Source organism: Akebia trifoliata, chromosome 4 (genome assembly GCF_017979445.1).
Source record: "Akebia trifoliata isolate Shusen 1 chromosome 4, ASM1797944v1, whole genome shotgun sequence".
NCBI classification, from domain to species: Eukaryota; Viridiplantae; Streptophyta; class Magnoliopsida; order Ranunculales; family Lardizabalaceae; genus Akebia; species Akebia trifoliata.
In genome coordinates this window covers 41,208,664-41,235,952 of record NC_141378.1, presented here as the reverse complement: position 1 = coordinate 41,235,952, position 27,289 = coordinate 41,208,664, and the positions used below count along the sequence as shown (strand labels likewise).

General features: G+C 34.9%; 3 protein-coding genes and 1 non-coding gene across 5 annotated transcripts; 2 read left to right on the top strand and 2 right to left on the bottom strand.

Annotated features, from left to right (window-relative positions):
* Positions 1-2,712: 2,712 nt before the first annotated feature.
* LOC147405001 (uncharacterized) lies at positions 2,713-6,910 on the top strand. Of its 2 annotated transcripts, XM_086441126.1 has the most exons (3): positions 2,713-3,205; positions 3,439-4,140; positions 6,757-6,910. In XM_086441126.1, the coding sequence occupies exons 2-3, from the start codon at positions 3,669-3,671 to the stop codon at positions 6,807-6,809; spliced, it is 525 nt and encodes a 174-aa protein (XP_086297252.1). In that variant the 5' UTR covers positions 2,713-3,205; positions 3,439-3,668; the 3' UTR covers positions 6,810-6,910. The 2 variants fall into 2 exon arrangements, with proteins under 2 accessions (XP_086297252.1, XP_086297251.1); XM_086441125.1 differs by having other exon boundaries at positions 2,713-4,140.
* A 1,800-nt stretch (positions 6,911-8,710) lies between these two features.
* On the top strand, positions 8,711-13,037 carry LOC147405000 (protein NETWORKED 2D-like). Its single transcript, XM_086441123.1, has 2 exons — positions 8,711-8,953; positions 10,193-13,037. The coding sequence occupies exons 1-2, from the start codon at positions 8,860-8,862 to the stop codon at positions 12,955-12,957; spliced, it is 2,859 nt and encodes a 952-aa protein (XP_086297249.1). The 5' UTR covers positions 8,711-8,859; the 3' UTR covers positions 12,958-13,037.
* Positions 13,038-13,502: 465 nt separating this feature from the next.
* Positions 13,503-24,448, bottom strand: LOC147404998 (uncharacterized). Its single transcript, XM_086441124.1, has 6 exons — positions 23,969-24,448; positions 21,899-22,091; positions 19,873-19,959; positions 18,735-19,109; positions 16,015-16,177; positions 13,503-14,563 (listed from the first exon to the last, which is right to left on the bottom strand). Exons 1-6 carry the CDS (start codon positions 24,037-24,039, stop codon positions 13,692-13,694), a joined length of 1,761 nt encoding a protein of 586 aa, XP_086297250.1. The 5' UTR covers positions 24,040-24,448; the 3' UTR covers positions 13,503-13,691.
* Positions 16,381-16,454, bottom strand: TRNAE-CUC (transfer RNA glutamic acid (anticodon CUC)). The gene has a single exon. It is a non-coding gene; the product is annotated as a tRNA-Glu (tRNA).
* Positions 24,449-27,289: the final 2,841 nt, after the last annotated feature.

The following is a 27,289-nucleotide window of genomic DNA, read 5'->3' as shown; positions in this document are numbered from 1 at the left end:
TTTATTGAAAAGAAAGGTGGGCAACTCTGTTAATACCAGCCAAACTATTCCTCCCATGGTTGACATAGAGGCACAAAGGCGGCAACCGGCTAGAATTTTAGACCGTGGCATTTTCAAACATCACAATCGGGCAATCACCAAGTTACTTATCCAATGGGAAGGCCAGTCACCCGATGATGCAACTTGGGAAATCTATGACGATTTTGTAGCCTATTTCTCGCACTTCACGACTTGGGGACAAGTCGGACAAATCGCAAGAGTGTAATGTTACGATCCTCATGCTATGCCATGTGTCATCAGCCCTTAGATTAGTTCAATTCTGTTGAGTCATTATCTTTAATTTTGTTGAGTCAGTCATTATTCTATTGAGTCAATTCTTGTGTATCAAGAGAAGTTGTTAAGTCAATAACCTCATCCCTTCTGTTGAGGAGCAGAGTTAGGAACCATTGAGTCTTTGCATCTTTATATTGTAAAAGGTGTGAGAAGGAAGGAGCAAGGAATGAATACTTTCTTTAGTTATAATTTTAATTGTAGCTGATTTTATCATAGTTTTTGGTAAGAAAACTCAACACCTCCCAGTCATGATTTAATAGGTATAAACCTCCAAATTTTTTAATGTAATTTTTCTGGATTGGGAATCTAAATCTAGCCATTGCTTTAATGCACACTTCCTTCCAAATCTTTTAATGTAATTTTTCTATTACTTCAAATCTCTCGCATCTCTAGTTTGATTCTCAAATGCTAAATTGCCTCTCTGTCTCTTCTTCTTCTTCTGTATTTGTGAATTTCTGAATTTATTTGGGTTACATTTGAAATTTACTATGTAGACCATAATTCTTCTGAAATTACTGAAAACTCCTCATGTTTTTAATAGATTAAATTTACTAAAATTAATTTATGAAGATGCGCTCATTTTTTTACCTATCCAAAAAAATGTTAAGATTAAATTATTCTAGTGATTTGCTATTTGCACTCGCAACATTTACTTATTACACCCCAATTAAAAAAATAACTCAATGATAGAAAAACAGTAAAAATTGGGGTACCAATAGAAACACACACACACACTCTCTCTTTCTCTCTCTCTCTCTCTTGTTTAGATTTCTACTAATTAAACTTAGGATTTTTTTACGGGTATAATACTAATTGTTAACAATTACTAAAGTTGTTTGAATGTGTCATAATTCTTTGTAATTTTGAGGTGATAACTTATGTTTGAATAGTGTGTTTTAATCTTTAATAAGGGTGTGACAAATAATTTGAGAAATTGAGGTGTGATAGTGCCAATAGTAGCTCTCTTCTATTAATGATAAGTCAAGTGGGTTAAGTTTGAGAATTATAGATCCAATTTAATCTAATTATATTATATCCATGCATCCTATAATAAAACTCTAGTAAACATTTGAAATCATTTCCCTGATCACAAAACAATTAGATATATCAGAAGTTCATGGATTAGACCCAAATTATGATTCGTTCCAATCCGATAACTTTGGGAAAATTCCATGTAAGGTTTTTATTAGGGTATTCTAGTATTTTACTTCAGCACTCTAATCATGGACAGTTAACTCTTTGTAGTGTAATTATATATTTATTAAGGTATTCTGATATTTTTGGTGTATTCTGGATGCATTATCAACATTAAGGATATTATGATCATTTTATCATAATACAGTAAAACACAACAACTGTATTAAACAATAATTATCAAATTCTATTAAACATTATAATACTTTTACAAGACTTTATCAAATACACTTTTCAGTGTTCCAACTTTTTACAATTGTTTCTTACAGCAGAATCTAATAACAAATTTTAATAGTATTATCAAATGGGGCCGAAGCTTTTGTCTTCTTTTTCTTCAGTCAAATTAAATAAGAAAATATGATATCTACTTTTAAGGGTAATTTGATCTTTTTTGCTAAACACATTATTGATTTGGTAACACCTATTTTGATTCATTCCAATCCAATAACTTCGGGAAAATTCCATGCAAGGTCTTTATTAGGGTATTCTGGTATTTTACTTTAGCACTCTAATCATGGATAGTTAACTCTTTCTAATGTAATTATATATTTATTAGGGTATTTTGATATTTTTAGTACATTCTGGATGCATTATCAACATTAAGGGTATTATAGTCATTTTATCATAATACAATAGAATACAACAATTATATTAAACAATAATTATCAACTTTTGATAAACAGCACAACACTTTTATAAGACTATCAAATAAGTTTTTTAGTGTTCCAATTTTTTATAATTATTTTTGACAACTGTTTCTTACAACAAAATGTGAGAATAAATTTTGACAGTATCATCAAACGGGGGCAGAAGCTTTTGTCTTCTTTCTCTTTAGTCAAATCCAATAAGAAAATATGATATCTACTTTTAATGATAATTTAATCTCTTTTGCAAAATACATTATTGATTTGGTAACACTTACAAATTAGTAATGATTTGATAATAAATTAAAATATCAATAATTTAATAAAATTTTCTTTGGTAATAAATAAAAAAATATTTTTAATTAATTTCTCATAAATATTTAAATTATTAAAATATTAATTATGTTATTATATAAAAAAATCACAAACACTAGTTTGGACGAGTTATCACGGATCTTAACTGAGTCAATGTCGTGGAAGTAGAACATAATGTGGTCATTGTTAGGGTAGATGTCATCACTAGGGTTCACAGTTGAAATATGATAATGGTCTTCCGGATTCCAAGCTTCTCAAATTCCAGCTCAATCATTGGAGAATCTTAGAAAGATCTGACGGTTGCAGACGCTTAGAAATAATCTGTTGAAATTCAACCGCTGATATTCTTCGACAATTCCAAATCCCCAAACACTATAAATAGAGAGAAATCTGATTAGCTTCAACCGATCTCAGAGAGAGAGAGAGAGAGAGATTCATAAAATAAAATAAAAAACAGAAAATTAGGGTTTTAAAATCTGTTTCTTCGATTCTTTTTAAGATTTTCTGTTAAAGTTTTCATTATTTTTCGGTGATTTTGAGGTGGAGACACTCGGTTTATCTTGAGTTTGATTTGATTAGGATTGTGAATCTCACCTCATTTTTTTTTTCGATCTTCATATCTGATTCTTTGTTTGTTAGAAAAAGCAAAAACTAGGGTTTCTGAAACTTGGATTTCATGGATTTTGAGTGATATTGAAGATTAGGTTTTGCTTCAACAGGTAAGAATTTTTTTGAAAATTCGTTTGTTTGTTAAATTTTTTTTTTCTGTGTTTCTTTGATTGGTTTGTTGGTTTTTGGAAATTTTGAAGTTTCTTACTTTAGTAAAAATCGAAAAAAATGGGGATTTCTATTAGTTAGCTTCTTTCTTAGATTGCACAAGTTCCAGTCTTTGGTTCTTAGTTGCTTTAAAGGATTTCTATTTATGGTGAAGCCGTGTTTTAATTTGTTTCAGGACACAGAAAAAGGGTTTCTTTCATTTGCTGGTTTTGGACGGAAATCTGTTTGGATTGGTTGGTAGAAACGTCAAGAAACTGTTCTTAGATTGATTCCAATTCTCCCTTTTGTGTTTCTGCTAAGTTTACCCTTTTCGATTTTCCATCCTTTTGCCCCAAATACACTGTAATATAGTTGACTTTTGATTTCGTTGAAACCACATTGGGGGGAAAAATTTTCTAGGAAAAAATGGCCATGGCATTTACCCGTCTGTCGTTGTGGTTGTGGGGTGGAAAGGATCACGAGACAACAGCTGTTGCTTCTGGTTCTTCTTTAACCTCTTCAGTGGATTTAAGTTTGGGTCTGAGGGAACCGGATACGGTGAAATTCTCGTCAGTTAATGGGGTGAAGATGAACTCGACGTTGAGAAGGAGTAAGCGTAAACAGCATAGTAGGGAAGAACAAAGAGTTGATAGGGAATATGATGTGGTATTGGTACCATCTGACGGTGGGTGTTTATCGGGATCTGACTCAGATGACTCAGATTGGTCTATTGGTTGGATGGAACCACATGCCCCTGATTTCGATAGTGATGATGAAAGTGAGAGTAGTTTTGCTGTGCTGGTTCCATGCTATGGGCGTGGTTGTAAGGAGGTTGTTGATAGTTCAAAGAATCAGCATTTAGGTGCCATTGTGGACCTCACAAATGGGTATTCTGCTGGTAATAATTTCTTCTTATTCTTTTTTTCCAATTTTTTAATTTGTTTGTTGTTATTTTTGTAATATGGTGGATTGGGTCTTTACTTTGATACCTTGTGAAATTGATTCTTTGGTTAGGATGAACTAACAATTCTGAATTTAAAATTGAACTAATCAAGACACACCTTTCGCCTTCTGTAAGACACTAGAGCTTAAGTGTTTTTTAGTGAGTTTCACCATTTATATACTTGAATTCTGTAAACGAAACTCAATATACCGAGTATTTGGGTAGAACTTTGTGTTGAGAGAAGGTTGCAACTGCCTATAGTTGGTCACCCAGACATGGAGAGTTGAGTTAAAACAAGCAATTGTAACTCAAACTCCTTCAACTCCCCCCTGTTTAAACATGCTTTTATGATCTTAGTTTCAAGGAGTTGTAAGTGGTGGAGTTGGTCACCAAAACATGGAGATTCTGATATGCACCTACTTAGATCAGAGCACAAAAATAATAAAAGAGAAGAAAAAGATTGAAAATGATCTCATTCGAGGGATCAGACCTCCACTCGAGATGGTTAGTCTCTAAAATCCAATAGGATTCTCATAATATTTCTCTGCATAATATTCTATACAATCCTGAAGATTAAATACCTAGAGTCCTATCTCCTAAAATAACTACCACTTCCTACAAAATAGAATAACTTCCTCACTAACCTACCCACAACACAAGTAACCTAACTATACGCATAGAACTAACTCCTTCCTATTTCCCATAGAAATTCAATTAGTGGTGATCCCATACATCAAATACATTGAAAGTACAATACTCCCATCTCCATATATTTAGGTACGTATCAAATTCATGTTTTAAAAAAATAAATAAATTTAGTTCATGGCTAAAAGTCCAACTACTACGACTCCCCTTCCCTACACACCGTTTACATCTTAGTTTCTTTAAGGTTATTGAAGCATCTGATTATTACGGAACTTTGCAATGTTTTTATCTTCAAATGATGTAAATTAAGTGCAAAATCATCATATTTGTGATTCCCCACATTCACCTTGTTCTCCCCCGCGCACCCACCACCACAACACACAGACACCTCTCACCTCTCTTCCCTTGTTTGTGATACTCTAGTTTTGGGCTCTTCTTCTTATCTATGCTATTTTTGTTAATTAATTGTAAAAAGGATCCCAATGGAGAATAGGCTTCAACTAATTCGTGTACAAGTTTTTATTTATTTTGTTATATCTGTTTTTTCATGGAAATCGACCAAATAACAGGCCCTATTTTTTCAAGTAAGTGCTTTAGGATTGAAGGAATTTTATTTAGACTTTTGTTGACATCATTGATCAGACCTTAGGGATGGGTTTTTGACAGACACAAATTGCCTTTGTCAGTTGGTGAAGGCCTCTCAGTTTTTCTTCCTCCCCCTCCCATTCACATTTTCATGGCACTTGTATTAGCTAATAACAACTCTTTGGGAACCTATCTATTGTCCTGTCCTTGTTGAACTTCTTTTGTGCATTTCCAATCTTAGTAGTTGCGTTGCTTTTTAATTGGATTCATTTCATGAGTTCAAGCACACAGTTGTTGGTTTTGTCTACCATACAAATCTCATAATCAACATACTTCTCAAATTCTCTCCTTTTTTTCATTTTCCTCCATATTCTTATTCAGCCTCAATTCGATACCTGCTGGTAAAAGAAAAAGAAAAGTTGAATTCTTGCATAAAACATGAGATTCATCGCTGTCATCATCAAAGTCTTTTCCCTAAAATATGGGTCAGCTGAACAAATCCTATCTTCCATTTAATTATATCATAGTTATCTTTTTTGTTTATTCAAGTGCGTTCAAATCTTCTCTCACCACCCCAAATCCACATTATTTTTTGTCTTCCTCTTGCTCTTTTAGAAACTTCAACTTGCATGTTCCTTCTAATTGGGGTTGTATTAGTTTTTGTTGCATATGAAAATACTATAATCCTCTTTCCCTTAGTTTATCACCTATTGGGGCCACTCCTACATTTTCATAAATGCATTATTCTAATTTATGTTTCTTGGTCTTTTTTTATTAGTAATTTTCTTAATCTTTTCACTCATAGTAAAAGACTTGGCTTTGTACAAAGTGGAATGGAGGGACATAATTCATTTTGCCGACCCAAATCTTTGGGATAGTCATCTCTGCTATGCTCAATTTTTGAATATGTTGTTTATTGAATGTACATCATTGAGCTTAAAACATAATCGCTCTTATTGCTTTCTACTAGATTTTCTTTTAGTTTGATCGGGATGCATCAGTCACATATTCCTCCAGAAGCATCGGTATCGGTCTTCTAAAACATGAGATTAAATTGAAAAATAGAAAAAAATAAAGAAAGAACCCAAGTGAAAACTGAAAAAAAATCTCTCTTTATTAACATTGTGGGAAGTTGTGGCCACTTTTTGTCATTTATTTCTTATTGCTGAAAGCTTTCAGGTTGGTGTGTTTCTGGTGGATCTTATTGTTTCATGAATTTGTAGTTTTGATATATTGAATTATTTATGATGCAAAGAAAAATATGCTCCCAATTATCTTCATAGAGGCCTAAGATGTGTAATCTATGCTGAGATGTTCTATGCATTTTGTTCTGATGTGCAGAGAGCAAGAAATATATGGAACAGTGGCTCTCTTCTATCCAGAATAGCTGGTAGCCAACACAAGCTGATTGTTGCAAAATGCTTCTTCTTCTATTCAGTTTGATGAACCTATTATATTTCCAAAACAGATTAAAACTCATAAAGGAAAAAAAAAATTGTGGAACAACTGTGGAACTAATATAATTGAGTCTCAAAAAAATAAAAAATTTGTGAGAGAAGGAAAGGAGAGGTACCTATGTATATATATATCTGCAATTCTTTCATGTAAATAGCTCTTCTGTACATATCTTAAAACTTATAAATAAATGTTTTTTTAACTTGCAATGTGAATAAATATCTCTTTTGTATCTTACTTCCAAAGTATATTTGGTGCATTTTATTGATGCATGAGCATTTCAATTGATACATGGATCCAGGGGTGCAAGTAATGCAAGCCCAACTTAGCCGACCGAGCCGTGTTCGGGTTGGGCTTGGTCCCAAGTAATTGGATCGTTCCCAACCCAAATCCAACCTCCATTTTTATGTATTGACACACTATCACACAATCCGGACTGAGCAGGCTGAGTAATTGTTGAATGAAGCATATCTGACACTGAGCCTCCGATCTTTTTCAGAAAAATTGTTTGCGAGGATTTTTCTCTCTTTCTTGGTTTTTGATATGCCACGGTCCTTGAAAAGAATTTGCTCATTCTTTATAATTGATTCCGCGTGGATCTCTTCCTTCATCTGGGCTTAGGATTGTTCATGTAATGTAAAGGGGACATCTCAGATGGGTGTTCAATCAACCATTCTATTAAACTGCTTAAGGGGGGTAGTATTGAGCGTATATTTTTCTCTTTTGAGACAATTGTGTGTATAAGAAGGATTGGTTTTGTTTGAATATTATAGTTTTAAAAATTGTTTAATACGAAGATGACTCGATTTTCATTCACATTGACTCGATTGAGATCCAATATGATAATCTTCGCCGAATCAACTGGGGTTTCTGTATATTTTAGTAAAAAGCATTAATTTTTAATGACTTAAATACATATTATTTATTTAAATGAAAACATGAACTTTGTATTGAGCATCTTTAATCCAACTTATTTTGTAGAGGAAATTATACTTTTTTGAATATAAATGTCTAAAGAAATAATAATAAACCGAGTTAAATAATTTATTTCATCCAAGAAGAGATGACTTTGAGACAGGCGCATCAGCCTCAATGTCGTATTTTACATACTTTTAGGGATGATTTTGAGTCGTGGTGGGTTAGGCCATTCTTGTAACTCGACTGTGTTTCAAAAAGAATGGAATTTTATTAAAATCGAAGAAGTTCCCTATTCACATTGGCAAACTCACTCGATAACCTCCAAAAATTCCGACTTACCGAGTCAAATCACGCGAAAGAAGGTTCAACTCAGTCTGTGTTTTTAGGTGATCCATTGAGTTATAAAATTCCGACTTACCAAGTCAAATCACGCGAAAGAAGGTTCAACTCAGTCTGTGTTTTTAGGTGATCCATTGAGTTATAAAACAATGAACAAGGCAGGTTCAACTCAGTCTGTGTTTTTAGGTGATCCATTGAGTTATAAAACAATGAACAAGGCACGGCATGGTCGGCAACCAAAAAATATATATAAGAGGTTGTATTGGCACACCAACTTTTACTTGCAATTTATTTTCAGATAAAAAGTTGTCTATGTCATATAGATTGGTGTGTTGCAAGTAAAAGTTGGTGTGTTAATAGAAGCTCTAAAAAACATGCACCCCCATTTCTCTCTGCAAAATTGGCAAATCCATGATCGGCCACGTGGACCCTTTTCCTTAGCCCCACTACCCCATTCTATGTTCCAACATGGCAACACCATAATCTGCCATGTGGCCCAGTCTTGGAGGTGCATTTTCAAAGGATTGTCCACCTATCTCTCGGCCGACTTCAACTCTCATCCATTGGAACATTTTAGCTTTCCTCGTTTAGCCTCAAATAATGTGCTGTTAATGGGTTTGTTACAGAGACTCTTTGTTTCTTCTTCATGTTTTCTCTAATGGCTTCCATGTCTTTTTTTTCTTTTTCTGTTTCTGTTTCTGCCTAGAAAAATAGAGAGAGAGAGAAAGAGAGATGTTGCATAGAGCAGCAAGTAATGCTTATTCATGGTGGTGGGCAAGCCACATTAAGACAAAGCAATCAAAATGGCTGGAGCAAAACCTACAAGGTATTCTTCTGATTTTACTCACAAATGGGATTATTTTTATTTTATGTTTTTTTTTTTTTTTATAATTATAAATAATTATCAATATCTGAATGATGCAGTTGTTGGGATACTTTGAATTTTATTCAAACATGGGTTTTCTATAGTTGGTTGTCGATTTTAATGCATCGATCGATTTACCCATTATATGAAAATTGAATGCATATTAATTGTTGGGTTTCTTGACCATTTTAATTAACATGGTTCAAAATATCGGAATGTATTAGTCTAGAATCTAGACCGATATTAAACATTGACCACAAAATATTGAATGTATATCGGATTGAATCTTTCGATACAATGTCAATTTTTTTCCTTGACCAAAACATTCCTCCAATATGACATTTTAAGATTTGCACCTCAGTTATATTTCTCAATGTGCCCAATTTATCCCAGTCTAGTGCTTTTTTTCTCCTCATATTTCGTGTTGATTCTCAAAAATAATAGATTTGGACAATGGGTTTTGTTGTTTTTCTTTGTTATGTGGTTTTAGACTTTACAATGTTTGGATTGAGAGAAGTGGAGAGAAGAGAAGAAAAATTCAGTTTCTCTCCCACCATGTTTGCATTCACAAGAGAGAAATTGGGACAACTTTGGAATTTTAAAATGTCTTAAAAGAGATCTAGGGCAGAGTTGGAATTATAAAATATTTTATAAGGGTTTCTCTCCAAATCTCTCTACATTTGGAGAGAAAGAAAACTCACCATTTTACTCTTCTCTTCTCTCCCCAATTAACAAATCCAAATAAGAGAAATGGAGAGAAACTCATTTATTTTCTCTTCTCTCCATTTTTCTCAATCCAAACACATTGTTAAGATTGTTTATGGATTATTGAATTTGGAATTCTTTCCCAAATATTTGGGTACCATATCAGTTCATATTTCCTTAAAACACCCATTTTGCCACATTGGAGTAATTTGAATTTGTAAACTGTTGTGTGAAGTAGCATGAGATGAAAGCAAAAGAAAAATAAAAGTAGGGGAACAAAGCGAACGTAATCCACATTTTTATTTGATTACTTTCTAATGCTTGGTCCTAGAACGTTTTTGGTTCTTTTGAATATAATTAGCAATCCAGATTCTCTCTAGCTTTCAAAATTACTTACGTTCATATAGCTATCGACATGTAAATAAGAACAATGTTGATGTTTTAAGTTGATTTATGCCGTTTATCTCTAATTTTGATACTTTTTAATGATCACAGATATGGAAGAGAAGGTGAAGTATATGCTTAAACTCATTGAAGAAGATGGAGACTCCTTCGCTAAGAGAGCAGAGATGTACTACAGAAAGAGGCCCGAACTGATAAACTTCGTTGAAGAGTCTTATAAGGCCTACCGAGCTTTGGCCGAGAGGTATGAACACATCTCGGGAGAGCTACAAAATGCCAACACAACCATCGCCACCATTTTCCCTGAACAAGTTCAATTTGCGTTGGATGAAGAAGATGAAGATGGTTCTCCGAAAATAACCCCACGTCCTTTCGATCCCGATAAACACCCTAAAGGGTTGCCTGAAATCCCAAACCCGTATATCCCAAAAGTTCCAAAGATTCCGAAGAAAGATTCAAAAGTCCTACCCACATTACTCAAAAACAAAGTACAATCCAAGAAGACTACTAATTCTACTAGTTCTCAAAAGAGCAAGGCCGGGGCATTAGAAAAGCTTGACAAGCTTCAAAAAGGGATCCTAGCTTTACAAACAGAGAAGGAGTTTGTGAAGGGCTCGTACGAGAGTAGGTTTGCGAACTATTGGGAAATTGAGAAACGGATCACAGAAATGCAAGAGGAGGTTTGTGGATTACAAGACGAATTCAATGTGGGAATGGTCATTGAAGATGACGAAGCTCGAACTTTGATGGCGGCGACAGCCTTGAAATCTTGCCAAGAGACCCTCATTCAATTGCAGGAGAAACAAGAGCGATCGGCTGAAGAGACAAGATTAGAGCAACAAAGGATTAAGGCTGCCCATGAGAAATTGGAGTCTCTCAAGGATGAGTTTCTTAATAATCGGACGGATCAACAAATGCTTCCCGAGAAAGAACCCATAACTGAGGATCCAACGTTGAAAAATGTTGAGCAAGAAAGACTCGAATTGGAGTCATTACGTGAGAAAATATGCCAACACTTTGAGACTAACTCTGGGGCATCGCTCGATGTGGCAGAAGTCGCAGAAAAGATTGATGAACTTGTGACTAAAGTGATTGGCTTGGAAACTGCAGTCTCATCTCAAACTTCTTTGATAAAGAGATTGAGATTGGAAACCGATGAACTTCATGCAAAACTTCAGGGCTTGGAAGAGAATAAGGAGACTTTGATCAAAGGCTCGAACAATTTGAATGAAAAGCTAAAAGAATTGGAGGGAGAGTTACATGCAATTGAGGATCTCAACAAGAATGTTGAAGATCAAAACAACAATCTACAAACACATTTTACTGAAGCACATTGTAATTTTGAATATGTTTCCGACAAACTAAAGTGTGCTAAAGAACTTGAAGAGGGGGTCGAAAGCAGGGACCCATTTCAAGCAGAATTGGTTGTTACTCCCAATGTTGAATCACATAAAGATTTCAAAGAACAAGAAGAGACCACGGGGACTCCATTTGTTGAATCGGTTAGCACAATAGACAAGATAAAAGAAGTGGAAGACGATCGAGGCATCAATCTATGTGTTAAAGATCAGGAAAAACATGATTCATCTGAAACAGAAGATAGTGTTCTCCATGTAGAACCACACGAACAAGACAAAGAAGATCAACCAAACTGGAAGCAATTATTCTTAAATGGGTTGGAGGATAGAGAGAAGATTCTATTGGGGGAGTATACATCGATTCTTCGGAATTATAAGGAAGCAAAGAAGAAACTATGTGAATCAGAGAGGAAAAACCGAGATAGTAACTTTGAAACAACGGTGCAAATAAAGGAATTAAAGAGCGCCAATGACATGAAGGACGAAGAGATTCGATCTTTACGTCAAAAGTTGAACATTCTGCAAACAAGTTGTGACAAAAATTCTGATACCCATTTGTCAGAATCCGAAGATTTGAAGATGCGCAAGCCGACTGACGAAATGGTGGATGGATTGATCTCTGAGTCTTCAAATATCCCGAAAATGAATTCAGATGAAAAGCAAGTCTTTAATATGTTAGAAGATCAAAATGTTGAAGAAACAACAAGACTAAATGAATCAAATGTTGAAGAACAAGAAGAGATTAAGGTGATTCTTGCTGATAAACCACAAACTGTCTCAACAATTGAAGAAAAATTTAGAAGAGACATCGACGAACTTCTAGAAGAAAATCTTGAGTTCTGGTTGAGGTTCAGCACATCATTTCATCAGATACAAAAAATTCAAACTACAGTTCAAGATCTAAGAGGCGAGTGTTCAAGACTGAAGGGAAAAAAGACGCAACAAGAAAGTACAACCATGGATCAATCTCTAAGGTCCGATGCCCGCTCGATCTACAAACATCTAAGAGAGATACAAACTGAATTGACTTTATGGATGGAACAAAGCGCGTTGTTGAAAGACGAGTTGAAGTGTAGATTCTCGTCTCTTTGTAAAATACAAGAAGAGATATCGAGAGTCTTGAAGGCCAGTTCAGCAACTGAAGATGTCGAGTTTACGAGTTATCAAGCAGCGAAGTTCCAAGGGGAGGTATTGAACATGCAACAAGAGAATAACAAAGTAGCGGATGAGTTACAAGCGGGACTAGATCATGGGAAAGGATTTCAGTTTGAAATCGAGAAGACTTTGTCTAAGTTGAATGAGGATTTCAAGGTGTCGGTGTCAGGATCAGGATCGAAGAACCATCATAAAATGAAGCACTCCATAAGCCAGACTAGAATTCCTTTGCGGTCGTTCATCTTCGGTAATAAGCAAAAGAAACATAAGCCTAAGATCTTCTTATGGATGAATCCAACATTGAACAAACAGATTAGTGATCAGAGAGGGGGATTTCAAATGTGAATTGTTTCTTTCTTCGCTTCATGGGTTTCCATCTTCTTTGTGTTATTAATTTCAAATTTTGAAACTAAATATTTTCTTCACTTTGTATCTTTTCCTTGCTTGTAATTGTCAATTTGGTTTGTTAATTAACTTCCCGGACTCTGAACCAAGCAATCCTCAAACTTGATTATACTAATATATTGTGTTATCTGTTGTTCATTGTGCATCATAGAGGTAACAAAAAATGTAAATCATATTCTCATTCACTGCAATTGTTTCCCTAACTATTTGGTTTCATTTCACTCAACTCATGAACATTGCTAGGCGGCGAGGGGTTGGTGAGATGATCAAGACCACGCCTCAGGAGGCAGAGGTCTTGAATTCGATTCCCAATACACCGGATACCCAAGATATCAACAAAAATAAAACATTAGCATCGTTGACACACAGGATGTGGGGCACAGTTTTCTGCATCACAAGGTTCATATTATAATTCACCGTTTTATCTTGGTCTAAACACATTTTAAACCATGGAAAGAACGCACACATCCATTCTCTACAATGTCTTATCTTGCATTCTAAAATCATTTGTTTATTATTATTATGATTATTTTGTTTCAGACATCAGATTCTAAGACCCAATAAAGAAAAAGGAAGAAACAATTGCACAATAACAATACACAATTAGCCCCCAACAATGTACACCGGCCAACCTCCCCATAAACATTCTTCTTACCCAAGAATTGATTCTAATATCAATCTGAAACTGGTGAACATTCCATATTTTCATTCATATTTTGGCTCTTGATCTGGTTGTTGACCACAGGTGTTTGATCATTCTCACAAGCCTCCATATTTGGCGAATGTCTCAAATTCTCCACCACGGTTGTTTCATTTTCACTAAGCACCTCTGAGTTCGATAAAGCCGCTTGACCATCTAGTCCCTCCTCCCTAGGGAGGACACTATTCCCGGACCCATCAACTTCTGATTTTGTCTCCTCAGCAGTTTTTTTAACCTCCTCTGACACAATTGACATAGCTTTTGTGGTGGTGCCCACAGCATTCTCAATTGAACTGACACACAATGAAGACACGGTCGTTGTCTGTTGTGCAATCAAATTCGATGATATTGCAGCACTGACAGGAGGAATCTGACATGTTGCCGTTAATGGTTTATAGGGAGTTGGTGGTGATGCAGAAGGTAGACCAGTTCGAATGTAGTGGACATTAGGGCGAGGCCCAGACGGGTTTGTAGCTAATGGTTTTGTACCACACGGTGGCATTGGTGTTTTAATCAGCGAACCCACTCCAGGTCTTATATGGACAGCATTCTTAGACTGAGCTGCTTTGAGCAATGATGCTGCTGTTGAAGGTGTAGCAATTCGGGCCCCGGCAGCAACCGCGGCTGCTTGTATCATAGAATTTGGGCCCACAGAAGACTTGACAACTGGAACTGATGATGACGATGATTTTTTCATAGTTACGCGAGATTTTGGAATGGTACTTGATGTTGATGCTCCTTTCTGAACCGATGAAGTGGTCTGGCGCGGGGCTGCAACCGTTGAAGCTTCGACCGGATTAGCAGGAACTGCAGAGGGAGTGGATGGAATAGCCAAATGGGTCATACCTGTTTCAATTGCAAGTACGGCTTTGATCAATTTTTAATGATGGATTTATCTAAAAGTTTAATTGAGTAAATGCACGCCGTAACCAAAAGTAAAGCCATGTTCAAACTTTTTTGTATGTTCTACTGTTTATGTCGATTCTAAAATTTTGTTTCGGTTGTGTTATGGAATTCATGCAGAATTCTGTCCAAACTTAAAAAGCGCCAAACTTGTGGGAGGAACTAACATTTTGTGTCCATCACCCCAAAAATAGCAGCCAAAGCAGCTTATGTGTCAAACTAGACTATTCAAGTAGAACTCTCATGCAAGATATAGATTGATCAGCCATTTTTCTTTCTTTTGCAGGCATAACCTAAACACCATAATAATGAGATGATATAAACCTTTCATTGCAGATCTGAAACATGGAGAACTAAAAGAATATGTTAAATATCAAAAGGTCCCCACATCAAGCCTTCAGCATTGAATGTGGTCAGTGGGATTTTTCAACAATGACCAATCCGAGAGGTGGCCCATGCCCTCCTAATATAAAGTTATCATTGTTGCATCACTTAGACCACACGCAGTAAGGGATGAACGCTACTAACTTTAGTTTCAGTTAAAACTTAAAAGCACTTTCCTCAAAGAAGAAAGGATTGCCTGTGATGGTAGAACTACAGGTGTCGATGGGTCAGTTCCACATATATCCAGAACCGGAACCTAAATAAAATCTCGTTTCTGGTACTTATCGGTTCCGGGTATGATATCCTTGGACCCAGAACCAACTCTACAAAATAAAAATACCCAATACCCGTCGGGTACCTGTCGAGTACCCACTAGGATAGATAATGTGTCTTTGAATGAGAGAAAAAATGAATATCCAATATAATAGACATGTATTTATATATGTAACAATTTAACTTGTAATTCTTCAATTGAAAGTTACATTAAAAGTTAAGGTCAACAATAAATTCTTCAAGCAAATCAAACTTCTAAGAATAAAGTCAAGAGAAAATTATAATACGAACCATTTATTTGTCCTTCAAATTATATAACAATATGGAAAATGAATGGAAGTTCATGTAGAGATAAGGCAAAAGTTAAAGACTTCACATTTTTTATATTTTAATTTTAGTTCAATTTTATTCACTTCAAGATATCTCTTTGTAAGAATTTAATTAGATTACTAATTTCATTCTAAATGTTAAAAATTTACTAGTCAGGTACCCGTCGGATACCCGATTATTATCAGGTCCTTAAGATAGCTACCCAGAATCAGACCCGAAAAAGATCGGGTCCATATTTGTAGACCCGAAAATGATCGGGTCCATATTTGTAGACCCAAAACCAAGTAATCGGTTACGGGCACATCAGGTAATTGGGTACCCATTGACACCATTAGGTAGAACATTGATGATTTGCCAGCTTTCCTGAATATTATAAATGGGAGAATATGAAGAGGAATCATCAATACCGATTGAACATGCTTCAGATAAGCTATCCACCATTGGCATATTAAGAGCATGAGAAAGTGCCCGACGAGCCGCAAGTTGTACCTCAGAAAGTTGTGAACTTGTTGAGTTGGTAGCCACACTTGTATTTAAGTTAGCTTGGCGTTTCCTTATGATAGCCCACCTCTGTAAATATTAGAACAAGTACATTCCATTCAGTAGAAAGGAAAGGAAATCTGATCTGTACGCACTTTCAAGCATGTTTGGCGCTAATAAAGGGGAAAAACACATATTTACAGGAAGCCAAGGTGAAGTTCTAATGACAGAAAATTTTTATTACCTTACCACATAATTCTGTTACTAAATAAAAGTTAATGGAGAGCATTGTCTTCCGTTGCCGGGATTTGAACCCGGGTCATCTGGGTGAGACCCAGATATCCTGACCGGACTAGATGACAACGGATGTGCTTGTATTTCCTTTTTTTTCTTTTTTTTTTTAATGCAAAAAACCCTTATCTATTAAATATCTAGCACAAAATTATTAAGGTGAACAAGAAAATATAACAATGGTCGGTTTGTTCTTTAGACAAGTCAAAAGTGGTTCAATAATTTAAACTAACTCTAGTTTTAGGTTCCATTTGGAAACCAATATCATAGTAGTTTTTTTTTTTTTTTTTTTTTTTGAGAGAGAGAGAGAGAAGTCAGGATCGTGGGAGTAGGAGTGAGAAAGAGAGAGATGTGGGATTGTAGTGCTACGGTTAAAAATTGAGACGAAACGAGAGGGAAAAAATTATTTCACTTGTTTGGTAACCTTCAAGAATTGGTTCAACCCATTGATAAATGAGGATATCCCCTCCCAAAAGAGGAAAAGAAAATATTTTTAAAATAAAAATAAGTATCCTTCAATAGAATCATCACAACACTGATATATTGAAGCAAGAAGTTTGTGTCTCGCCTCACATGGAGGAGTCAAACTAACAGGACAAAGCAGAAACAACAAAGCTATGAAACAACCAATAGATTTGTTTATCAAACTAACAGAAGTACAGAACAACATATCTATATATAATGTACTTCACATATACAATTTTGTAGATCATTAACGACAAGTTTATAAGAACAAGGAGAAATACAGAGAAAGCAACAGCGAGTAGTACAAAGAAAAAGAAAGAAACAAAGGCTGTGAGCTTGTAAGATCGCAAATTGAAGTAAATTGGTATTAAAAAATTTAAAAAAAATTAAAAAAAAAAAAAAAATCTGCAAATTTCTAGGGCTAGTTACATCAGAATACAACAAAGAGACCCTAATAACTACTCGGGACATCCACCTCACCAATTGACAGCAATGATATCCTCAAGGAAGAAACCAAATCCTAGACCTCGTTAGAGATCCTTTTCTACTGAAAACCCACTCAAGGCACCTTCACCAATCATAATGGCCAAGTTTATCCTTTTTACTAAATCTAAGCTAAGCGGCAAAGATAGTGCTCCTGTCTTATTTGAATCACTTTCCCAATATCAATAAATGCTCTCCATTTTTGAATTCCAAAAAATGTCATCGAAACCTCACGACCCACATTTGCCATAGAATAATAACAGTGGGAGGAAATTCTCGATTTGCCATTGAGTCCTTAGGATTCACACCCACAACTGTATATCTCGAATTTGTAGCATAGCAACCCATGCACAAAGATCCTAAAAAATGACTTAATCAATAAGAAAAGGAGAGGATAGCATAAAAGAGAGGTAGGGGACACAAAGTAAAAGAGGTTTGTTCCCCATATGTCCTTATTCCTTAAGGTCTAAGAGAATCATTCCACTATTCTAGGTATCATAAGCATTATTCTTAGAGTATAGTAGTATTTCTGCCTGCCAATCTTTAGTGTGTCTGCATAAAGACAACAAAAACTAGCTAAAATAAACTAGTTAATCTTTCTAAAACACAGTGACATCTTTAGAAATCAATCTTCCAATTGATGCCTTCACCTTCAGAGGAAAAAAGAGTATGGTAATGCTACACTATTGGAATACAAGACTTCCTTGCGTGTATCATACCTGACACGAAAATCAAAGCGTAGGTAGGACTTTCCACAACAGCCAATTCTGAAATTTCCAACCTATCATATGTGGATTCAAAGGTAAGAGTCAAATACAGACCAGAATTTTTCAATTTGTAATCTAGTTTTCATATGGCTAAAGGTGTCAAGATGGGCTAGTTTCTGTGGTGCACCAAAGATCAGCCTTTGACTCAGCCCATTGGAAAGTCCTAGCCTTATGAAATGTTTATTACAAATTCTGGGCCACCCATTTCACCTTTAGCTTAAACTCCACATTTAATTCAGAAAGCAGTACTTTTGTGCTGAGATCATCTTCACCAAAAATCAGCCCTTGTCTCGGCTTGACATGAAGCCCACAATCGTGTGGGCTAAGAAAACATTTAGTCTGTCAACCAATCCCAACCTTAAGTACAATATAGCAAACCCCAAATTTTTTAAATAAGACTTTGATGACAATGATATAAGTAGGGAGCCGCCATTTCTACAGAACAATTTTATTTTTCCACTGATATTAAATGCATTCAAATGTGATATCAGCCATTCATTTACCTACAAATGTATTTAATGTCCGTGATGATATAGCAACACCATCACACACACACACACATTCATGAGAAAGTAAAATAAAATAAAATAAAAGAACTGTTCCAGTGAAGATGAACTATTCTCTGGAGTGAGCAAGAAAACCTGAGATAACTGTGAGGCAGTTCTGTCGCCCTTGAAGTCTCCTTTTAGAATATTTGCCCAATTCCTTCCACCACATTTCTCCACGGCAGCAATAAGTTCCATATCCTCCTCTTCGGTCCAAGGTTTCCTTTTCCTTCGTGCAGGCAAACCACCACCACTAGCTGATCCAATTCCATCCCATACTTCTGTAGGCAATGGTTGTTTACTTACAGAAACAGGAATAGTAATGTTCGTCCCTTGTGGACAAGTTGGCGTTGAATAATCTGAGGGAGCCCGGGATGCCTGGCCATTAGGTATGTTTATGGTCAATGGAGCCTCTACAGTTGAACCATTAAGGAGACCAAAGTCACTTGGCAAACCAGAAGCCAGCAGCACCTGACCAAGTCAACCATCCCAAACAACAAGCCAATGAGATACTAAGAAAACTACGAGAATGAGAAATGGAGATGTCCTTAAAGAGTTCAATTCACATCTCGCAGAACAAGTAATAGAAACCTAAGGTACTCATTATGTAGGTACACTCTAAAGATGGTCTACCAGTCAAACATTTGTAGACGTAGATAGCATTGCAGGAGGTTAGCTCCCAAATATGGATATCGTGGAGTCCCACAAGTGTGCAATTCATGTCTATTAGAGCAACCCCAACTGGTCTCTAAAACTCTAAATTTAGAGAGACATCCCAACCAAACTCCAACCAGTCTCTATTTTAGAGAAATCCCCTCTAAATAACTGTTCACATTTCCAAATATAGAGATCCTGAGAAATTTTAGAGGGAGTCTTTAAATCACTGTTCATCTTTTTTAAATACCTCTTTTTTCCCCCCTTTTCCATAAATGTCATTTTTGAACTTCTACTTTATGTCCCCTTAACTTTTCAACTCTTTAAAGTGAATGAATAGTGTTTTAGAGAAGGAACTGGTCAGAGTTCAAATTGGTTCGGAGGTGAGCATCTTCTTTAAATTTGAAGCAAAAATTTAGAGACATGGGTTGGAGTCACCTTCACGTTCCTCATGCCATATGTATCAATATGGCATCAGTACTTATGCTAACAGCTTCAGTATACTATCCATAAACATGCTTCAAATAGAATTCTTTAGTAAGCAAACAATTTCCACTAAAAATGGGATAAAGTTTCTTACCTTCACACATGCTGCGGCCTCCACTGAGGCTTCAGAACCAACAGGAGTAGAAGCTTCCAACTCATGTTCTAAATCACTATCATCATCCTGCAAGCAGATTATAGGCCTCATTAGATTAAAACAACATTACCTTGGAAGTCCAAAGCTGGATAAAAAAGGAAACAGTGAAGACATGGATTAAAGGATTTCAGTAAAGCCTACTTCATTTTTGACAAGGAAAATTAAGTTAGAACAAATGAATGACATCTCAGAAGTTTGAAATATATCCACTAAAATACAATTTCTATTTACTCTTTCTTTTCTTCTTCATCATCGTTGTTAAAAAGTTACCCAAGAATTTGGGGTTGTTTGAATGAATCGTGTCCCTCCGTTCAATTCTATCTAAAGCAATGAATAGAAGGAAGGATCGAGATTCATGTTCATGAATCTTGATATTTATGGATGACTCAGATGGAAAAGGGCAGTCCATCTCAGAGCATTTGACATCTAAGGAACTCATTGGCACAACCACAAGTTGTATGTAACAATAGTTCATTTTTTTTCCTTTATAAGAAAGAACAAAAAAAAATTTCATTACTTGATTTTATTTTTGAGTGCTGCTATTGGCACCCCAACTTTTACTTATACACCCTATTCAAAAATAAAGAAAATAAGTCAATGATTGAGAATAAGTAAAAAAGTTTGGAGTGCCAATAAAAGCACACGTTTTTTTTTTCTTCTAGATTTCTGTTTTTTGAGTTTAGGATTGTATATGAGCCTAATCATAATGGTAAACAACTACTGAAATTGTTTGAACTTTGAACAAGTGTTATAATGTTTTGTAATATTGAGATTATAGTTTGAGCCAAACCTTTGTAGTGTTCAAAGAGTGTGTTTTAATCTTTAATTGGGGTGTGATAAATAATTTAAGAAATTGGGGTGTAATAAGTAACAGTTGGGATGTGAATAGCAGCTCCCTATTTTCTTTCTTTTCTACTTTTTTTTATTTTTATTTTTTATTAGTATAAATTTATTGTTGCACAAAAAATACAAAAGGCGGTCGAGATGACCAACCAAAAGAAAGAAAAAAGCACCTAAATCATACAAATAGAATCCCATCTAAAGACAAAATCTTCAAAGAATTGACCCTCAAACTCCGGGCAAAGCTTGCACCAATAAGACAACAGCCCCAACACACTTAGCAAAAGATCCTTTTTCGAAGATTCCACACTTTTGAAGACTTTCATTCCTCTCCAACCACAATCCCCAACAAACCACAAAAGGGAGGAACTTCCACAGAGTATTCTTCCTTCCGACGAATAAGGATTGATTCCACAGAGTATTCTTTTTCTTCTGTGTTATCTAGTGCACACTGTATTGGTAGAAATATTGCAATGCAACTTGGAGGTCATGGGTTCAAATCCAGCTTACCCAACAAAAAGCAACTTACTAAGTAGAATCGTACAAGGAAAGGCTATCTAACAGATATAATTTTGGTTAACTTGATTAAAGTAGCATGTCAAAGTAATAAGGATTGATTCCACAGAGTATTCTTTTTCTTCTGTGTTATCTAGTGCTCACTGTATTGGTAGAAATATTGCAATGCAACTTGGAGGTCATGGGTTCAAATCCAGCTTACCCAACAAAAAGCAACTTACTAAGTAGAACGTACGAGGAAAGGCTATCTAACAGATATAATTTTGGTTAACAACTTGATTAAAGTAGCATGTCAAAGATGGATTACACAACCCTCGACTAGAAATTACTTTTAAAAAAAACTGCTCACATTTCAGGGTCTGTGCTGGGACTTTTCAACATAACATGCACCAAGTTGAGGACTCTCACCTTTCTATTCCCCACATCTGAAATTTTTGATTTCCTGAATGCTTTTCAATGGCATCTAATAGTAAATTCTTAAAATAGTGTAATAGGTATTTATCATAAATTTGATGCAACAAACATGATCAATATACAAATTCAATAGTTTAATAGATGCAATCAACAAATGCCAAACAATGTACTATATTGAGAAAGTTACAACACTTACCATAGGTAGGATCCCATCTTCAACTTTTTCTAAGAAAGCCTCACGGTAGGCTAAATGCCTCCATAACATCTGATATTCACGTGCATTAGAGATGCCTGTTGAAGTCTTCTTCACAAGCATATTCCAATCCATCTTCACATCAGCAAACTGACTAACTTCCCGAATTAAAGCTATTATTGTCGTAGCACTATACCTACAAGAACCAAAAATCACATCACTATCACCCATGGTTTTAAAACCTGGTTTTTCAAATGGTATCAGTGCCCACCAAGACCAAGTTGACTTGGATGAGTCAAACCTTCCAAACTGGTTCAAATACATTTTATTCGTATATGGGTTGGGATATGCAGACTCACTTTGGGGATAAGGGGGTAAAAGTGGGAAAAAAATTGGAAGAGTACTATTAAAAAGCATTGAGGTTAAGATGGGTAAAAGATGAAAAATAATAAAGTGAATTAATGGGGTAACAGAGGAAATATAGTAAAGTTAGAGGGGTGAAATGCAAAGGCAATAAAACGGGTTTCACGTACTATAATTTGATGGGAGGTTTATCCCCCACACAACTGTAGCAAAGTGGGCCCTACAATTGTGTTTTATCATATACATGAAAATGAACTCGTGTTCACACATAATCATGGCCATGTAAATGCAAAATCCAACAATTGGGATTCCTCTTAGAGATATGTAATGTATTCTGGGAATACATCTTTTACCTTGACCGTTGGATTTTACATTTATAAGGTTGGGATTATGAGTGTTCATATGAGTTCTTTTTCCATGAGTCTATGGATCTTGAGCCTATATATGAGTTCTATATTGGCTGGCTTGGCTGAGTTTTTCAAAATCTTGGATAAGATGGTCTGGGCTTTTTTTTATATAGGCAAAGCAAATTTTATTAATAAGAGAAAAAGGTGGCCAAGATGGCCATTGAGCAAAACAAAGAAAGAAAGCAAAACAATACAAAGCAAGCACCACACTCAAATGCTACAAAAAAGCTCACATCTAAATAAAAGATCTTTGAAAAAAATCCATCTAAAGTCACAGAACTACTTGTCCCAGAAGAATAGAAGCCCCAAAATGGATACCACCACTTCTTGCAAAGTGCAAGGACTGCTCTCTTCTACTTCTTTTTTACTGGTAAACCTGTTTTTAGTGAGTTCAATAGCTCAGTGCAGGCAGGATTTGAACCTAGGTCTAGTTGGCACCTGCAAGGAGTGCTCATTTCCTTCAAACACCCTGCTATTATGTTCCAACCAGATACCCCAACAGATGGAAAATGAGGTTAAAGCCCACAAAATTCTCATTTTCATAGGGAGATTGTTGATCGACCCTCTCTCAAACAAAGCAAGAGTTTTGATAGACCAACTCTTGAATAATTCCCTGGGTTTTGGATGACTCGTCATGGTTTTTAAACTCAACATTTCATCTCATCTCAACACTTGCCCATACCAAGATTTGGGCGAGTCATCTAAGACAAATCAAACTCTTTGAAGACAGTTTAAATGAATATCATAGTTACATCCTCAAATTTCATAATATATATTTTTTTTCTGTTATAAACTGGATTAATAGATGCTCAATCACAAAACCTCAATTTATGTAATTCACACATTTATATTTAATAATAATTTTATGCTGTAAACTGGATTAAAATATATGCTGAATCACAAAACCAGTCAACTCGGCCAAGTTCTAAAAAATGGACCCAAATCGGATCACATGCGAGTCAATGAGACGAGGGATTTGCAGTGGATGTCTCACAGGGATGCCTATAAAAATAAGATGACTCACCAAGTCATCTCGGTCTTGGATGAGTCTTAAAAGCGTCCGAGTCATCTCGATTACTAATTTTTAAACCATATTATTGCCATAATCAAAATAGACTAAAGCTAAGCTTAACTATCAAGTATCAAACATAAACCATTAGATACACCAAATAAGATTAAGATCTCACAAAGTATGAATTCTTTAAAGAATAAATTTGATTTTAATTCATTATTAAACCACAGAAATCCCTAAATATGTCTATTCGACTCCAAAAAAATAAAAAAAATTACAGTAATTCGTTACCTTGGTAAAATCCAGGACATGTCATCTTCACTGATGAAACCCTTTTTCTTCTTCTTCTTGATCTCTTCCATTATATATTTCCGTGAAACCCTAAAACCCTAAGAAAAATAGGTTTTTTTTTTTTTGTTTTTGTTTGGAGTCTGTAGATATATTGGAAGAACCCTAAAAGAGATTCGAGAGACTGATGTAGAAAGATTGACTGAACCACTTAGGATGCTTCTTTCTGAACCGGTGCTGGACCAACCAAGGTGGCTGAACTGGTGTTGAATCGGACCACTAAGAGAGAGAGAAAAACCGAACCAACCGATTTAGCTTCTGAACCGGTTCTGAATCGGATCACAGAGAGAGAGAGAGAATGGTTCAGACTTCAGTAGCGGTGCTGAATCAGATCAGGAGAGAGAAGAGAGAGGGAACCTCGAAAATTTCAAAAATTACCAAAAAACCCGGCACTTTTGTAAGATATCCTTTTCAATTCGACAAGAAAATGTTACGATGGCCAAATATGCAAACAGATAAGTTTTTATTTTATGCGACCCACGTGGGTGAAATAAAATAAAATAAAATAAAAAAAAAAAAAAAAAGGAAATTACGTGATTGTGTGAACGTGGAATTTAATCTTAAAAATATAAAAATTAAATAAAATATCAAAGAAGAATATTTACAATATTTCTAATTATATGAACACAAATATAAAAGTACAGGAAACAAATAAAAAATAATAGAATTCTTTTTTTTTTTTTTTTTTTTATCATTTTAACAAAATAATTCACTAAGTAAATTCAGAATTTTTTTTTTGTTTAAAATATATCTAAGAACAAACCTTAATCCTGATTTTTAAAAGATATGTTGAGACACCACAATTAATCCCTTCAACTTCTCATGAATTCATGCCTCAGTCTGATTATTTTAGGATTTCTAGAGACCAATGCTTGCAAAATTGACCCAAAAAATTTAGATATAAAATTTATTGGAGGAAGAATAATGAAAAACATAAATTAATTGTGATTTTTTTAGATTCTCTAATTTATTTAAATGAGAATAACGGAGAAATAAGATTTTATTAGCAAGAAGAAGAAGAAGAAGTATATTGGAGCTTGGAGTGTTTCCTTTGATAGAGAAGAAGAAGAAGACGTTAGAGAAGAAAATTTGATTCTTCCAGAATAGAGAAGAAAAATTGCGTAGTTTGTAGTTATTTGTTTTGAGTTGCAATCCAGAACGGTGTCCTATTTCTATAACAACATTAGTGGACTACATGGCATGTTTTTATTCGAGTTCAAACACATCGCGTTGGACTGGGTTAAACGTGACATGCAGATACCTTACACAATGTAAAAAAAACTTATATTCGATGGCTCAAGGCGGTCGAATTTCATAAAATTTGTCAGACCAAAATGTCAAATTTGTCATTGTCGATTTTTTTTCACTGACCGAAAATGTCAAATTAATGGCAGATGAGAAAATTTTGATGGCTCTGAGCCGTCGAATTAGCAAACATAAAAAATTTCAATGGCCATGGCCCATCGAAATACGATTTCTAAAATGTGCAAGCTTTGGCTCGTCGAATTTTCTTGTCAAAATTTTCAATTTTCACCTAGTGTTACTTTTATTATAGGACACCCTTCTAGATCTTAACTCGTTTTGCTTTTTTATTTTAACTTGAAGATATTAATAATATTAATTAAATAATTAAGAGTGATTTATGTGATAAGATTTTCTAATGAGTCCACCTAGCCTTACTAAGTTGGTAAGGATTTCACCCTCAATAAGGATACTTGAGCTCACCTTGTAGCATCCAAAAGCACGATTCAATTGAGGATTGTAGAGGATAAAATTCTATGAACTTTGAAAAATGAAATTAAAAAAAAAAAAGTTATTTTCCACTGTTGAATTTCAATTTGAAGTTCTGGAATTATGTGGAAGTTCGGTAGCTGTCCATTTTCAAAATTGTTGGATCAAGCTCAAACGAAATAATTTTTAGGATTTTTTATTTTTTATTTTTTTATTTTTAGATATGAGTGTTTAGAATAGACATAGAGGGGTATGGTGTTGGATTGTCGATATGCTAGTCCATTTGAGCAATCGACGTTTAGTAAGGCTTAAGATCTTACTAAGTTAGTAAGGAAAATGTTTCTTTTTTCTAAAAATTTATTAACATGATTTTTGGGACATGGATATGATTTTCTATTTTGGAAAATTGCATAAATAGAAAAAAATATTTTTTAATGCGATCCACAATTGTTTGCACGTCTACATGGCACTTTGTGTTGGGAGTTAAAACACATAGGTTGCGTGCACGGTTGTTTAGGAGTCCTATGAGTTTTATATTCTAATCAAATCTTGCCACGTAGATATTGTTTGTATTCTAAAAAAATGGGACACTATTCTAGATCTTAACTCTTTTTTGTAATTTCAAAAACTAACAAACTTGATTTTGAGACATGATATAGCATTTATCACTTTTACTTTTCAACTCAACCTTAAATTACTTTATTTTGACAAAAATGACTAAATATATTATGTTAAGATGGGGTTATTTTTGGAATCCAAATTTTGGAACTATTGACTTTTCAACTCAGCCTTTTCTTATTATAATAGTAAAGATGCCTGGGTGACGTTGGGATTTACTGCAATTCTCACATTTCTAATGTGGAGGTGCCCACATATCCTTAGATGCTTTTATTTGTATCTCGAGGAAACACGTCTATAGCTATCACATCAATGTAGTGAAAAATGAAGTCCCCCATAATTTTCTTTATTTTATATGGATGGTGTTGGGATGCTTTAAAGAGAGTCAAACATTTTTTCAATATATGGGTTAGAAGTTTCAGAATAGACTAATTTTTTTTTTTTTTTGTGAGGATGATCTCTATCATGAGGAAATCATCCTCACCAAAAATCAGCACATTCCGAAACTTCTAACTCCATCAAAAGTGGTTTACAAAAATTGGACGGTCTACGATTCTTCAACTTATAAATTAGGGTTAGAAATTTTGGAATAAACTGATTGATTTTTGGTGAGGATGATCTCTTCACTATAGACTCACAAAAAATCAGCGCTTTCTGAAACTTCTAACCCTTATTTTGAAAAATGTTTGACTCTCTTTAGGGCCTCAAATGTTTTCCATTTTATATTTGTTAAATATATAAAAATCTATTTAATAAAGAGTCATGTTCAAATATCATTGAAATTGACCTCGTTTAACACATTGGTGCACACAGAATCATAGATGCTCTATGGTTCTGTACACACATCCACGTCAACAATGTTTGAAACGACGTCAATTTCAATGTTATTTCAATATTTTCCTATAATAAAATCCA